The sequence below is a fragment of the Equus quagga genome, chromosome 7 (assembly GCF_021613505.1).
Source record: "Equus quagga isolate Etosha38 chromosome 7, UCLA_HA_Equagga_1.0, whole genome shotgun sequence".
In the NCBI taxonomy this organism is placed as follows: Eukaryota; Metazoa; Chordata; class Mammalia; order Perissodactyla; family Equidae; genus Equus; species Equus quagga.
This window is the reverse complement of record NC_060273.1, coordinates 134,855,703-134,869,268: the sequence shown is the minus strand read 5'-3', so window position 1 is coordinate 134,869,268 and position 13,566 is coordinate 134,855,703. Positions and strand designations below refer to the sequence as shown.

The 13,566-nt window shown below is 54.9% G+C and overlaps 1 protein-coding gene across 1 annotated transcript in view; it reads left to right on the top strand.

Moving 5' to 3' along the window:
* The first annotated feature begins 3,866 nt into the window (after positions 1 to 3,866).
* The window catches only part of RNF187 (ring finger protein 187), an 11,421-nt gene continuing 1,721 nt past the window's right edge, over positions 3,867 to 13,566 (top strand). Inside the window, exons 1-4 of the mRNA XM_046667824.1 lie at positions 3,867 to 3,877; positions 10,400 to 11,093; positions 12,082 to 12,174; positions 12,385 to 12,606. Of these exons, the coding sequence (XP_046523780.1) occupies positions 3,867 to 3,877; positions 10,400 to 11,093; positions 12,082 to 12,174; positions 12,385 to 12,606 (1,020 nt within the window). The remainder of the gene's footprint in view (positions 3,878 to 10,399; positions 11,094 to 12,081; positions 12,175 to 12,384; positions 12,607 to 13,566) is intronic.

The following is a 13,566-nucleotide window of genomic DNA, read 5'->3' as shown; positions in this document are numbered from 1 at the left end:
CACAGCCTGCGGACTTGGTGAGCGCCTTCCCGTCTCGGCGCCCAGGCAGGACACGCTCACCCCTGGGTCCTGAGCGGCCCGGCCACCCTGGGAGGGACCGCGCGCGCCCGGGCTGGGGTCTGTGCGGCGCAGAACGCTCCGGAGGCCGCGCCCGAGCTACGGGCGGTTCTGGTCACATGTTCTTCGACCAGAGTGACCCCCCACCACGTGTATACCGTTTGCTTCTCTTACTTACTGTCCAGGTATAGTGATTAAAGTATCTTAAGGAGCGTTGAGAGTAAATGTAGCAGCTTCCAGCAGTGTTGGAGGAGATATAAACAGAAAACACATGGATCTGAAAACGAGACTTAAGGAGATTTTATAACAGGAGTATTTCTTTACATTTCGTATTTTTATATTTTCAGGAGCGGTGGTCTGGACCTGGGAAAGCAGAGCTGTGGGGATGGGGGGAGGGGGACGGGGGGGCGCGGACCGCCGGCCTCTCCCCCGACACATCCGGGGACACGCCAGGCCCGCCCCGGGCTTTATTCAAGGACCCCCGCGCCCCGCCCCCAAGCAGCCGCATTCCTGCGTCACACGCGTGTCAGGAAATCACGAGGACACGAAAGACAAGGGGAGGAAACATTAAGGCAGAAATGTGCATAAAACAACAGATTCCGAACTCAGAAACCAAACGGAGGGGCGCCGCACAGGCCGTGGAATAACGGGAAAATGGAAAACTCGAGAAGGCGCCTCAGCCAATCGGTTTCTCCCGAGGAACGGTTTGGATTGAGTTTGAACCAATCGAGACGGGTCCTTTCGAAAAAGACACCAGAGGCTGCTGCTCCTTCTGGTCCAGCGCGGGCGGTCCCTGGACCGTGCCGGCCAGTGGGGGTCTGCGCCCCCCGACACCCCTCTGCGTTCGGGCACTCCCGCGCTCTTGTACTCCTCATCGCCCCTGCGTCCCCGCGCCCCTGCGCTGCTGTAGGCCTTGAGCCCCGCTGCCCGCCCACCCGCGCTGCGCTCCTTGCGCCCCCGGCGCCCCATCGCCCACGACTCCAGAGCGAGGCGGCCTGGAGGGGTTCTGTGGCCCCTGGCCTGTGCACCATCCATTCTCCTCGAGCCCCGCGCATCCCCGTCGCGCCCAGGGACCCCCAGCGCGCGCACCGCATCCGCGGGGAGTCGGCCAGAGAGGGCAGCCCGGGCTCTGGACTGGCTCTTCCCAGAGCCGCCCGCAGTGTCAACTGACTTGGAGTTTCTTTCTCGACGCTCTTGGCTGTTCTTTCGTCATCTTGGCAGGCCCAGAATTTTGGGAGAGGTGGGGCTTTTCCGGCACGTTTAGGAGGGAGAGAGTCGTGCACAGGGTGGGGATGATGGTTTCGCGTTTGGAATTCTACATCCATAAATCAGGCGCAGACAGGGAAATAGGGTCGCCACCAGGTCTCCTTAAAGGCTCCTTCGAGCCGATTCCAGAGACCCCGGCCGCGTCTTCTGGTATTATCTGCACTTCAGATTCTCTACCTAGCACCCTTCCTGAGTCCTGTGCTGGGACTGCAAATAAATTCTAAAATCTAAGCACAAATTACCTTTCTGGAGAAGTAACAGCCTCCTGCAATTTCCCCAAAGCAGGAATGGGCTCAGGAAATGGTTTTCGGGGGGGGCTGAGGTGCAGTGGCCAGTGACCGGGCCCAGTGGCCTTTGGTTGGCAGAGTACCCACACCTGCATGGGTTTCCCAAATGGAACATGCGACTATCTGCCTGTTTCCCTGCTCCTTACTCCACTTCTCCTCACCTGTAGTAACACCTTTCCCTGAATTTTTCCCTATTATACAGATTTTGGGGGGGGGAGGGGCAATCATTTTGCAAAATGTGCTTCTGATAAGAGAGATTTATCTGGTTGTTCTTAGGGCTTCCCTTCAGATTTTCGAGGGCCGCGCTAATCCTTTTCCCTGGTTGTGTAACTCCCGGCGCCTGCACACACCCTGTGTAACTCAACCTTGCCACTGTGGACTGATCTTCACTTTTATTCCACGGCTTTGTTTTTCCACAACGAACGTTTGGTTTTGCCTTTAGAAGTAAGCAGTTTTAATGCTATTTGCAACTTCCTCGGAATTTAGAAAGGAGATGGGTGCTGCTGCTCCTGGAAAAATGGCAGATAACCTGTTCTTACCAGGATGGGCTGAATGAAGGCACCAGGCCGTGTCTGAAGGGATTTAAAAAGCAGTCACAAAGGCCCAAACGTGAGCTTCTGTCCACTCCACGTCTCTGTCTGGGATGGCACTACACACAGACAGCCCAGGTGATGGCACCTGTGCTCCAGCCTCAGTTCCCATCCATGACCACATTGCTCCTCCTGGTTCCATGGGTCGGCCAGCACCCCAGGACAGCTTTGGTGCAGTTCCCATAGGGGCAGGGATTTGGGATGAGCCCCCCAAGATCCGCAAGAACATCCATCTTTGCTCTTGGCCTCTCTACAACCAGTCCACTTTTCTGCATCTGGGCATTGAGACATTCCGGAACCTGGTCACATCCCCCTCCCACATAAGCCCTTGCTCTGCACATGGCCACCGGACAATCACCCTAAATCTCAACCTTGCAGCCCAGCCACACCCCTGCCACCTCTGGCTCTGGGCCTTGTCTCACTGTTTTAAAATATAGGGATTTTATTAGTAGTAGTAGTGTTCAGGCATGGTGAGACTAACAGATCAGGACATGACTGTTATTGAAAAGATAGCTGTTGTCCTCACAGATCCCAAAGGAGGGGACAGCCACACCAAGCAGGGCCACGTGGAGTAGCCCTCAGTCTGTCAGGAGGCAGGGGAGTGAGGGGAAACCTTGGGCAAGGCCTTTGCTGTGGTTTCTGCGGAAAGGTGAGGTTAAGGCAAATAGGCTCAGGATTGGCTAGTTTGAGTAATTTCAGCAGGCTCTGGGCCGTAGGGGCTGTCCCCAGCTGTCTGGAACCTGCCCTGGGGCGACGAGGACGGGGGACAGTGGCCCAGAGTGTGAGGGGAGACGGTGGATGTGGGCTCTGCATCGGCGGGCTCGCACTCGAAGGGCGTGCTCTGGGTGAGCTGTTTCCTGCCTGCAGGAATTGGCCAGCTGTGGGAGGGGCAGTCCCTGCAGGGTCCGCCCCTGGCGTCAGAGGGTCAGGATGCACAAGAAAGAAAGCGTGGTCACTGTAGCTGCCCCGCCCCTTCTCCCGGGAGCGCCCCTACTCTCCTCGCCGGGCTGCTCGTGCGGGTGCCCTGTCTACGTCTCCGGGTCCTCCTTCTCCTGTTCTTTACGTCCGTCCAGATGGCCCCTCACTCTGGGAAAGTGAACCTGGAGGTCCATAATAATACCAGCTCACCCGGCAACCCTGACCCGGGCTCCGGGCAGCTGAGGAGAGACTAGGTGGTCCGCCCGCGGCGGGCAGCCGAGGAGCCTGGTTCTGCAGGGGCCTCAACAATCAGAATCGGAGGGCTGAGCTCAGGACACACCGCTGACGTCCTGCCCTAGAAAGAGGCCCATTTCCTAGAACTGAGCTGTCAACTTGTATCTCCCTCCTGTGTCCCATCTCCAGGGAGATGACTATCAGGGACATGGCTCAGTGTGCGATCCTTGGAGTGTGCAAGAACCCAAATTCCCAAAGTTGAGCCAGGAAGGAAGCGCCCTGGTGCTCTCTCCCTCGCCGGGCGTCGGGGAGTGTTGTGGGCTGATTGTGCCCCTCCCCAACTCGCATGTTGGATCCCCGATGCCCAGGACCCCAGAATGGAGCTGGACTTGGAGGCTGGGCCTTTAAAGAGGTGATGAAGGTAAAATGAGGTCACTGGGCTGGGCCCTGACCCCACGTGACTGGTGTCCTCATAAGAAAAGGAGATGAAGACAGACATGTGGAGGAACGACTGATGGGGGCTCGGTGAGTCGAGGAGTCAAAACAAAGATTTCTTGGAATCTCGAGGTCTGGCAGTAGTGCTCTTTCATTCAGAGAATAGCATGGAGTAGCGTGGGGACAGGACCCACGGGCAGTGAAGAGCTGCAGGCATGGGGGCAGGACCCATGGGCAGTGAAGGGCTGCAGGCATGGGGACAGGACCCATGGGCAGTGAGAGCAAGCATGCAATTAGGGTAGGGCTAAATTTAAGACATAGGTATGTGAGTTATCTCTTTACAAGACAAAGGAAAGATTATGTAAAAAAGTCCTTAAAATGGTATCAGTGTAGGTGGGGTCTGGTTATTGGGTAGTCCTATAACTTTAGGTAAGAATCAAATCGGATCAGGTCAGGACATCCTGTGCTTCCTGGAGGATGATATAGATAGGCATGTACGGCAGGTCACCTTGAGCTTCTCTCCCTGGGCAGCCTTGATCCTCATCAATGACCCTGTGAGGACATGGGGAGAAGATGGCCATCTACACACGCAGGAGAGGCCTCAGGAGGACCCAGCCCTGCTCACGCCTGGATCTCTGACCTCCAGCCTCCAGAGTGGGAGACAATGAACACTGTGGGTTGAGCCCCCCTGTGGTGTTTGTTACGCAGCCCGAGCTCACTGAGACGAGATATTGCAAGTTTTGGACGGAACTGCGAGAGGTGGATCTTGAGTTTGAGGAATGTGCAGAGTTGGAAGCAGGCTCTTGAGTTCACGTCCACACTCTAGTCGACAACCAGGTTACAGCTGACAACCCCATCCTGTGATCTGAGCCGAGATGCTATTGTAGGGGAGGAGGACATTTCCTCTCCCCAAATGTGGGTTCGTCTGGCCGGAGAACGAATTAAATTCACATGAGACAGAATAGCAAGAGAAAATTAAACAAAGCTTTATGAGGAACCATGGCCCGGGGCCTTTCTTCCCGAAGGAAGAAAGGGCACCAAAGAAGTGGGGTGCACATAGTGGTTATATACCCCCAAACAGGGTGTTTCACATGTGATTGAAATGTCCCTCCCACAATAGTCACAAGATTGCCCCGTCAGCACAGCGCTTGATGGACACAGCAGGTAGTGGTCTGCTATCTCAGAGGGCGTAGCAGGAGGCATGTCTATCGTCTGGAGCTGGGCCGTCACAGGTGAGCTCAGCAATCAGTTCCTAGCCTAAGGAAAGATGCTTAATCCTTAAAGAAATGCCACCGTTGGGAGGGGGAGGGGAGTCAGTTACAGGAGGTTACCAGAGAAGCACAATAAAATGCAGATTTTAAGTCCTCGCCTTTGGTATTGATTAAGAGTTTTTAGAGAGAAGGTCATCTCCTTTCTTCTTCCTGGTACAGAGAGGGAGACACCTTTTACAGATAGAGATTTACCTTACAAATGTAAATGTGTCCTAACAAAGGGCAAGTTCCATTCCTCTGAGCCTCCTTCCCTGTCCCAGTTTATCAAAAGCAATCAGCCTCAAATAATCCTCATGCCAAAGAGACATATGTTGGGGTGGCCAATTTCAGGTCCCCACACTATCGTCCACTTCCTCAGGGCCCTATTCTCTACTTCCTTGGGGCCCTATCGATCATTCCGTCAGGACCCTGGGAAAGAAACTCCAATTTGCTTGGGTCGGGATAATGTAATAGTTTTAGACTTACTTATATGTAAATATATATAGTGGCTCAAAGTCTTAGAATTATTATTACTAGTATTGATTTAAGTTTAGAAATACCATCAGTATGTTTGGGTTTTTACTTTTATCTACTTTTTTTTTTGAGGAAGATTAGCCCTGAGCTTGCTGCTGCCAATCCTCCTCTTTTTGCTGAGGAAGACTGGCTCTGAGGTAACATCCGTGCCCATCTTCCTCTACTTTATACATGGGACGCCTGCCACAGCATGGCTTTTGCCAAGCGGTGCCATGTCTGCACCCGGGATCCGAACCATCGAACCACAGGCCACAGAGAAGCAGAACGTGTGCACTTAACCTCTGCCCCACGGGGTCGGCCCCAGGGTTTTTAGGATTTAAATTATTTCACAGTTTTGACATCTAAAATGTCTAAAAGATTAGCATTATAATTGCAATTAAAATGTAAAATTGAGTAATTGGTTTTGATGTGATTTTGAAGTTGAAAACCTAGAACATTGTCCAAAGTTTGTTATAACACCGGAATGTTCAAGGAAACTTAACATTCGACATTTGTAAGTTTAATCATTAGTTTTAGGAGTCGGCAGGCTCCTGGGGAGGGCAGGGATTGCAGCCAGCACACCTTCCAGGTGCTTCCTGGCAGCGATTTGGACCCCGGCCTGGTTCCTGGGCTGTGGGGTGCGGGTGGTAGAGGCAGTTACCTGAGATGTCTCCTGAGAGGTCCTCTGCATGTCCATCTGGCTCCTCAGCCCAGCAGGTGACCCCAAGGCCTTCCAGTGTCCTCTTAATCATCTCCCCTTTTTCTTCCCCTGGCCCCTGGCTGATACATGACTCTGTGCAGTCCAGTCCTGCCCAGAATTCACTGTCTCTGGCTGGTGCTAGGCCCAGCCCCCAACGAGAGGTCTGACTGCTTGGTACTCAAGCCCTTTCTCTGGTCATGGCCATGACGTCAGTGACCAGCACAACACCCACTCTGGACTTTGGTTGAGGCATTCAAAGAGAGGGGCTCTTGTTTGTAAAAGGATTGACTCCAATTCCAGTGTGGAGTGGGGTGTGTTTCTCCACAGCACCAAACAATTCTGCATCTCCAGCGGGGGTCCCACCATTCAACTCCATTCTGACACTACCAACCTGAGGTGGCGTCAGATCCCACAGGTTAAGGGCTCAGTCCTACAAGACCGCCTCTCCTTCAGATGCCAGGTATCACCTATGCACCTGACCACTGGCTCCAGATCAGAGACTCCCCGACCCCTCCCCGGTTGGACAAGTTTGCTGGAGCTGCTCACAGAACTCAGGAAACATTTTGCTTGCCAGATTGCCTGTTTCTTGTAAGAGCATATAACTCAGAACCGCCAGTGCAGAGACGCACAGGGCAGGTCCAGGAAAGGGCCCCGCACTCCCAGGCCCTCTCCGAGCACACTGCCCTCCTCCAGGCACCTCCACGTGCCCACCAACCCACAAGCTCTCGGAACCATCCTTTTGGGTCTTCTGGAGGCTCCATCACACAGGCTGATCAAATCATGGCCCACTGGTGGTCCATTGAAGTTCCAGCCCCTCCCCCCTCCGGGGCTCCAGGGTGGGACTGAAAGCTCCAGCCTCTAATCACGTGTTTGGTTCCCCTGGCGACCAGCCCCATCCTCAGGGGCTGTCCAGAATCACCTTGTTAGTGTAAACTGAGGTGTGGGTGACAGGGGCTGGTTGTGACTGTCAAGACCCCTTTATGGCTCTCATCACAGGAGAGTCCAGGGAGCTCTGTGCCAGGAACGGGATGAGACCGAATATATACTTCTTATTATAAATCACAATATCGCAACCACAATGAATTCAAATTTACTTCCTAGTAAGTTGTATTTCTTAGTCCTAGTTCTGCCTTTTAAGAGCTATGAAAATTAATTACTTTCGATTTCTTTTCCAGGTGCCAGACAGGAAATTTCCATGGAATCAAATCTTAACCTGACCACCCTCGTATCTTCAATTGTTTCCCCTACACACATCACTGAGGGTCTCTTTACCAACCCTTTCGGTACACCCTGGTTTGTGAGAACAAAACTTAAAATAGGGAACCCGAAATGCAATAAAACACACACATCAAATACACAAGGCAAATGTGGAATTACAAATTCCTCTAATTAAAACTCTAGGGGAAGAAAAAACATTTTCCTCTGTCCGTCTTAGGTTCATTGGCTGGGGCCCCGTAAATTAGTGACAAAAAAATAGATTAACAAGAGAAAAACGGTTTATTAGTGTGTGTAGCACACATCAGGGAGGAGAAAACTCAGTGGTGAGTATCTCGAAGGGGTGGTTAGAACTTGGGCTTCTAGAGCATCTTAACAAAGAATAAATGTACAGAGAAGCGACAAGACAAAGAAAAAGGGTTTGGGGCTTCCAAGGGTGGTAAACTGTGGGAAGGTAAATATTTGGGTGAAGTTAATGGACAATAAAGGTTATTAGTGCAGGTCCATTTTGGCACTGACTTTCTCCTTCGTGACCATAAAACTTCCCCCAAGAGGGCATTTATGGCAATTCTCATTTCTCAGAAGTTTCTGCTTTTGGTCAGATAAGGGGAGCCCCGGGTAGATCTTTCCGTATCTGTTGATTCTCACTTGCTTCCAGCTCCAAATATCTATGCTGAAGGGGGACATTTTGGAGTGGCGGATTCTGATACCCTTCAGAATCCTTACCTTCTATTCTGGTGGTCTGCATTTTGGTTGCCTTTAAAAAAACTTTATCAAACTCTTATATTCTCTGTAAGAGAACTTTTTCAGAGTTGCCAATTTAATCCCTGAACATTTTATATCAATCCAATTAAAATACAAGTTTGAGAGAAAGAAAGATGGTTTAGAACCCAATAAATTTGGAGTTCTGCCCTTTTGTGGTGAGGCATTTTCTGACTTATTCAAAGCGATGGGAATTCAAGAGCACCAAGATACCCAGAGACCAGCAAGCATCCTATTGTCCTGTGGGTTTTTATTAAATATAATTCCGAGCAATAATCCAGACCACCACTAGCTCCGATTCTGCCTCTGACATGAAAGTGGGAGTCTTCAGTTTTCTGGATGGTTCGAGAGGCAGATGAGGGAGAGCATGCGCCTCTCCCCCGCCCCCCCCCAACCTTGTCCTCTAACAGCACCTGCTAAATCTCTCACCTGGAGGGTGCAGAGAAGGGTGTGGAAGAGGAGGCTGGGGGAGAAGTGCAGGGTGACTCCTCTCAACCCGCCTTGGGAAGTGCAGATGCTGCACAACTCGGATTCTGCTGGCATTAAGGAAGAAGGACGGTGTGATATCACGATTGGAACCTCCGCTCCACAGCCATGCCCTCAGATGCACAGGTGACACCTGGACCTGGGATTCCGTCTGAAGTGGGGCGAGTCTTGGAAGGCTGACCCCAACCTGGGATGCGATCTCCAGGCTAGCAAGGTCAGTGCTGAGTTAAATCCTAGGACACCCAGTGGTATCGTAGAGAATCACCTGGTGTGGGGAACAAACTCCACAATGTACTTGGGAGAGGGAATAGGGCTATGAAACGTTTGCTGTTCCTCATTTCCACAAGTCTCTTGTGCACTCATTTTCAGATTGATGGCTACTACAATTTGCTGAGCCAGTCCCCTACCATTGGAACTTTAAGGTTTTTGGTTTTTTCCAGAGTGATATGACAAACATTTCTCCGAACCAAACCAAAAAACGCTTTATTTCCGTTTTGGGTTATTTTTATAGAACACATTTTGAGAAAAGGAATTCCAAAGGTAATGAAAAATCTGCAGGTCCTTAATACATATTGTTACATTGCCTCCCAGAAACAGTATCTGCAAAATCAGGTTTTTGGGGTCTGCTAACTCAATAGGGGGAAAAAAGTCTCATTTGTGTCCCTATTTCTTAACAACCGGTCAGAGTGTCTATTTTTTCTCACGTCTACTTGGCATTTGTGTTTTTTCTGTGGACAGAGAAATCACATCGGTGGAGGCACGTATTTTTCCATTGTACTTTTCTGTACCAAATTTGATGAACCCTTTGTGTATTTGTGGCTGAAATTTCTCTAGTTTGCCGTTAGTGATTGTGCCTGGTTATGTTTCCCTCTCACAGGATTAATGGAGTTTACTCAAGTGACTTTTTCTTTTCTTTTTTTTTTTTTACTTTTCTCTAGACCACGTTCCTAGTTTACCCAAAAAATCATCCAGCGCTTTCCTCCTTCTGACCACCACCGCACTGGACAAGCCCCAGCTCTCCAGCCACGCTTCCGACTGCCCATTTAGTGCATTTCCAAGCATATACCAGATTTTTAAAAACTCCCACAAAACCGGAAAGCAGTACCTCGGAAAATGTTGAACTTGTATGGAATAACAGATACATTTTTTAAAGAATTTAAAAATCACGTAGTGCCAAATTACAGTGAACTTTTTTTACCTGCGCGATTGTTTCCAAAATAAAAAACAGATCGGTCCTCCCCGAGACCTTTTTTTTCCCCAAAGAAAAGCTAACAAACGTCCTGCGGCCACGGCTGCGGGTCTCCTCGGACACCTCCGCTCGGAGTCAAGGGGCGCTTCCCGGCCTCCGGAACCCCGCGCCCGGCCGCGAGGGGCCGTGGACTCCAGGCCCGCGCCCCGCTGCGGGACGGAGGCCCAGTCAGGGCGAGCGCGCGCCACAGGCCCGCCCGCAGGCCCACGCGGGGCGGTCGGCGCACGCGCAGGAGGCCCACGCCGCCGGCCTCAGCCCCGCCCGCCCCGCGTGGACGTTGCGCCGCGGGGGGCTGTGTGTGTGTGTGCGAGCGCTGCTCGGGTCCTGGCAGCTTCCACAAAAGACTTTTAAAATGGACTCTCCAAATAATAAACCTTTGTTTCCCACTCGCCCTCCAGTCATTTATGGGGGAAAGGCCAGTCCCTGTAAGATTTCAGGGTGCGAGGACGCGGAGCGGCAGACGGGCGGCAGCGAGAAGCGCCCCGCTGCCAGGACCCGGGCGCGTGGGGCGCCCGCTGCCAGGACCTTGGCTGGGGTACACCGCTGCCAGGACCCTGCGTGGTGGAGCGCGCTGCTGCCAGGACCCTGCGTGGGGCCCCAACGTCCCTGTCGCCATCCTTGTTCCGTGCCCGCTCCCGTGCGCACTCTCCGTCCCGGTCCCCGCGGCCCCGTCCCCGGCGCTCCGCCGCCCCGCGCCCGGCCCCCGCCCGCGCCCTCCCCGAGGGCCCCGCCGCCGCCGCCCTGGCGCTCCCCGCGGGCCCCGCCGAGGCCGCCTGCGCCCTGTGCCAGCGCGCGCCCCGAGAGCCGGTGCGCGCCGACTGCGGCCAGATCGGAAGAGCACAGTGCGTGGTGCGCTTCTGGGCCGCGGAGGACGGGCCCTTCCCGTGCCCTGAGTGCGCCGACGACTGCTGGCAGCGCGCCGTGGAGCCCGGCCGCCCGCCGCTCAGCCGCCGCCTGCTGGCGCTCGAGGAGGCGGCCGCGGCGCCCGCGCGCGACGGCCCGGCCTCCGAGGCGGCGCTGCAGCTCCTGTGCCGCGCCGACGGGGGCCCGCTGTGCGCCGCCTGCCGCATGGCCGCGGGGCCCGAGCCGCCCGAATGGGAGCCGCGCTGGAGGAAGGCGCTGCGCGGCAAGGTGCGGGGCCCTCCCCACCCCCATCCGCATCTGCAACCCCAACCCCGGATCCCCGCCCCGGACGGCGCCCTTGTCACCGCTCCCCCCATCTCTTCCTCCTCCCCGAGTTACCCTCTTGGGACCGTCCTGTCTCTTCCCCCACCCGCCTAGGCGTTCTGCTGCCGACGCCGCCCCCCCCCATACCACTCCCCCGGCGCCTCACTCCCGCGCCCCCAGATATAACGTCACCCTGCGTCCCCCCTCCCCCGGGTTCAGTCCTGGGGACGAGGTCTGAGGCCGTCAGCCCCTCGGTCTGCCAAGGCGCGAGCCCCCACGACTCCGCCGTCTCACCCGCTGTCGGCCGTCCCGGGGTTCCCCCACCCACTCCGTTCTGGAATCTTCTCCGTTGTGCTCTCGGGCCGTTGCATGGGGCACCTAACCCTGGGTCAAATCCTTCCATGTTAGAGAGATCGCGGGGACTTTGAGACCTGCCTGTGTTGGGTGGGGGGAGGGCACAGTGATAGCCTTTGGTCCCAAAACAATCCGTGTGGCGGTTGAGGATTCCTTTGTCGGGGTGGGTCCTGCGGTCCTTGCTTGAGCACTGGGGCTGGAGCAGGTGGCGGGGCACTGCAGCTTGGGTTCTCCTGCTGGTAGATGCCACCCATCCGGTCACTGCACAGCAACTGGACAGGCCCTTGGTGTGGCCGTGCTCACCCCAAAAGAGCCACCCTCCATCTCTTGGCTGGTGCCAGTAACACGGGATCTGAGGGAACTGTCTTGCCTCGTTACTTGGTTAGAGCCTTAGCACAGGTTTTTCTGTCAGACTTGATGGAGAGAGCTTAGTGGGTTTGTTAAGACCCCCCTAGTGCCTTCAGTGTGTTTCCACAGTGTCAGCAGGCCAAGACCACCTGCTGGGGCCTGACTTCTGCTCAGACTGTTAGCAGACTGGGCTGAGGGGGCCCCAACCTTCAGGTGGGGCCCCCACCGCGTAACCAGCGTTTCTCTCTAGGAGAACAAGGGGTCTGTGGAGATCATGAGGAAGGATCTGAATGATGCACGGGACCTGCACGGCCAGGCTGAGTCTGCTGCCGCCGTGTGGAAGGCAAGTGGGAGTGGGCTTGGGGTCTGGGGTCCGCCTGTCAAGGTGACATTGGTGTGTGCCCTGACCCTCTCTGTCAGGGTCTCAGTTCACAGCTGAGTGCTTTGCAGTAAACTCAACTCTCCTCCCCAAGCTGGTCAGTGGTGGGGTGGGGGTCTCAGGGTGTTGCCCGAGGACACAGGTGTCCCTCCCTGCTGCCCACCCGCCCTGCAGGGACATGTGATGGACCGCAGGAAGAAGGCTCTGACGGACTACAGGAAGCTTCGGGCCTTCTTTGCTGAGGAGGAAGAGCGCTTCCTCCAGGAGGCAGAGAAAGAGGAGGGGTCCCTGGAGGATGAGGACGCGGACCCGGCGGAGAGGTTCAGGTCCCTGCTGCAGGCCGTGTCGGAGCTGGAGAGGAGGCACCGCAACCTGGGCCTCAGCATGCTGCTCCAGGTGGGCACCCCATCCCATCCTGGTGGTCAGGGAGGGCAGATGGGCACCGGTGTGAGAAGTGGCAGGGGGAAGCTCACCAAGAGAGAAAGTTAAAGGTCACCACCTTAATTTATTTGGGGCTGAGTTTCAGGAATGAGTAATCCAGGAGATTTTCTGGCCTCCCCGTGGGGGAGACTGTTTGCTGAGAGGAGGGTCTTGTACCCCAATATTAAAGCACTGGCCACTGTCCCGCCCTGGGGCTCCACAGGCAGGAGCAGGCCGTGGGTTCCAGCAGTGGCGGGCACCCCCAGAGGGGTGGGACTGGGTTCTGTGGACTGCAGTGTCTGATCCCGGGGCCAGCAGCCCTGTCTTTCAGTCCTTGGGGAGGACTGATGTCATCTCACTTTTGGCACAGCTGGTTGATCAGCTCCAAGTCTTGGGGACACACCTGCGGCTGGTGGAGCTGGGGCGTCCATCGCCTGGGTTCCAGGATAGCAGCCGCCTGTCTCTCTTCCTCTCTCTCTCTCTCTCTCCCTCTCTCTTTCTCCATGCAGTGATCCACCGGGCTCCAGGCAGAGGACACTCACTCCACCCATGGCCCACAGCAGCTCCTTCATCCACCTCCTTCCGGACCCGTAGTGCCCTTCACCCTTCGCTCCCTGAGGGTCTTCACCTAGGTGTGGACGCCCACCTGGGATTGTTCAGATCGCGACTCTCGGCAGAGTGTCCCTTTCCTCCGGGTGTTCATGTTTCCAGGCTGTGAATATTTCACCTCAGAGCCCCGTGTCGGGGAGGTTAACCTGAGTGTGTTCCTCTCTTCATAAAGCTCTTGTTACTGCTGCTGAGTCTTGTCAGATCTCCCTGGGGTCTCTCTGGCTCTCGATCGTGGTCGCCAGGCAGCCTGGGTTGTCTGGGTTGTCTGGGAGGTCTGTGTGTCCCAGCACTGTATCCTCGTGGTTCTGTCCCTCTCCTCCCTGTGCG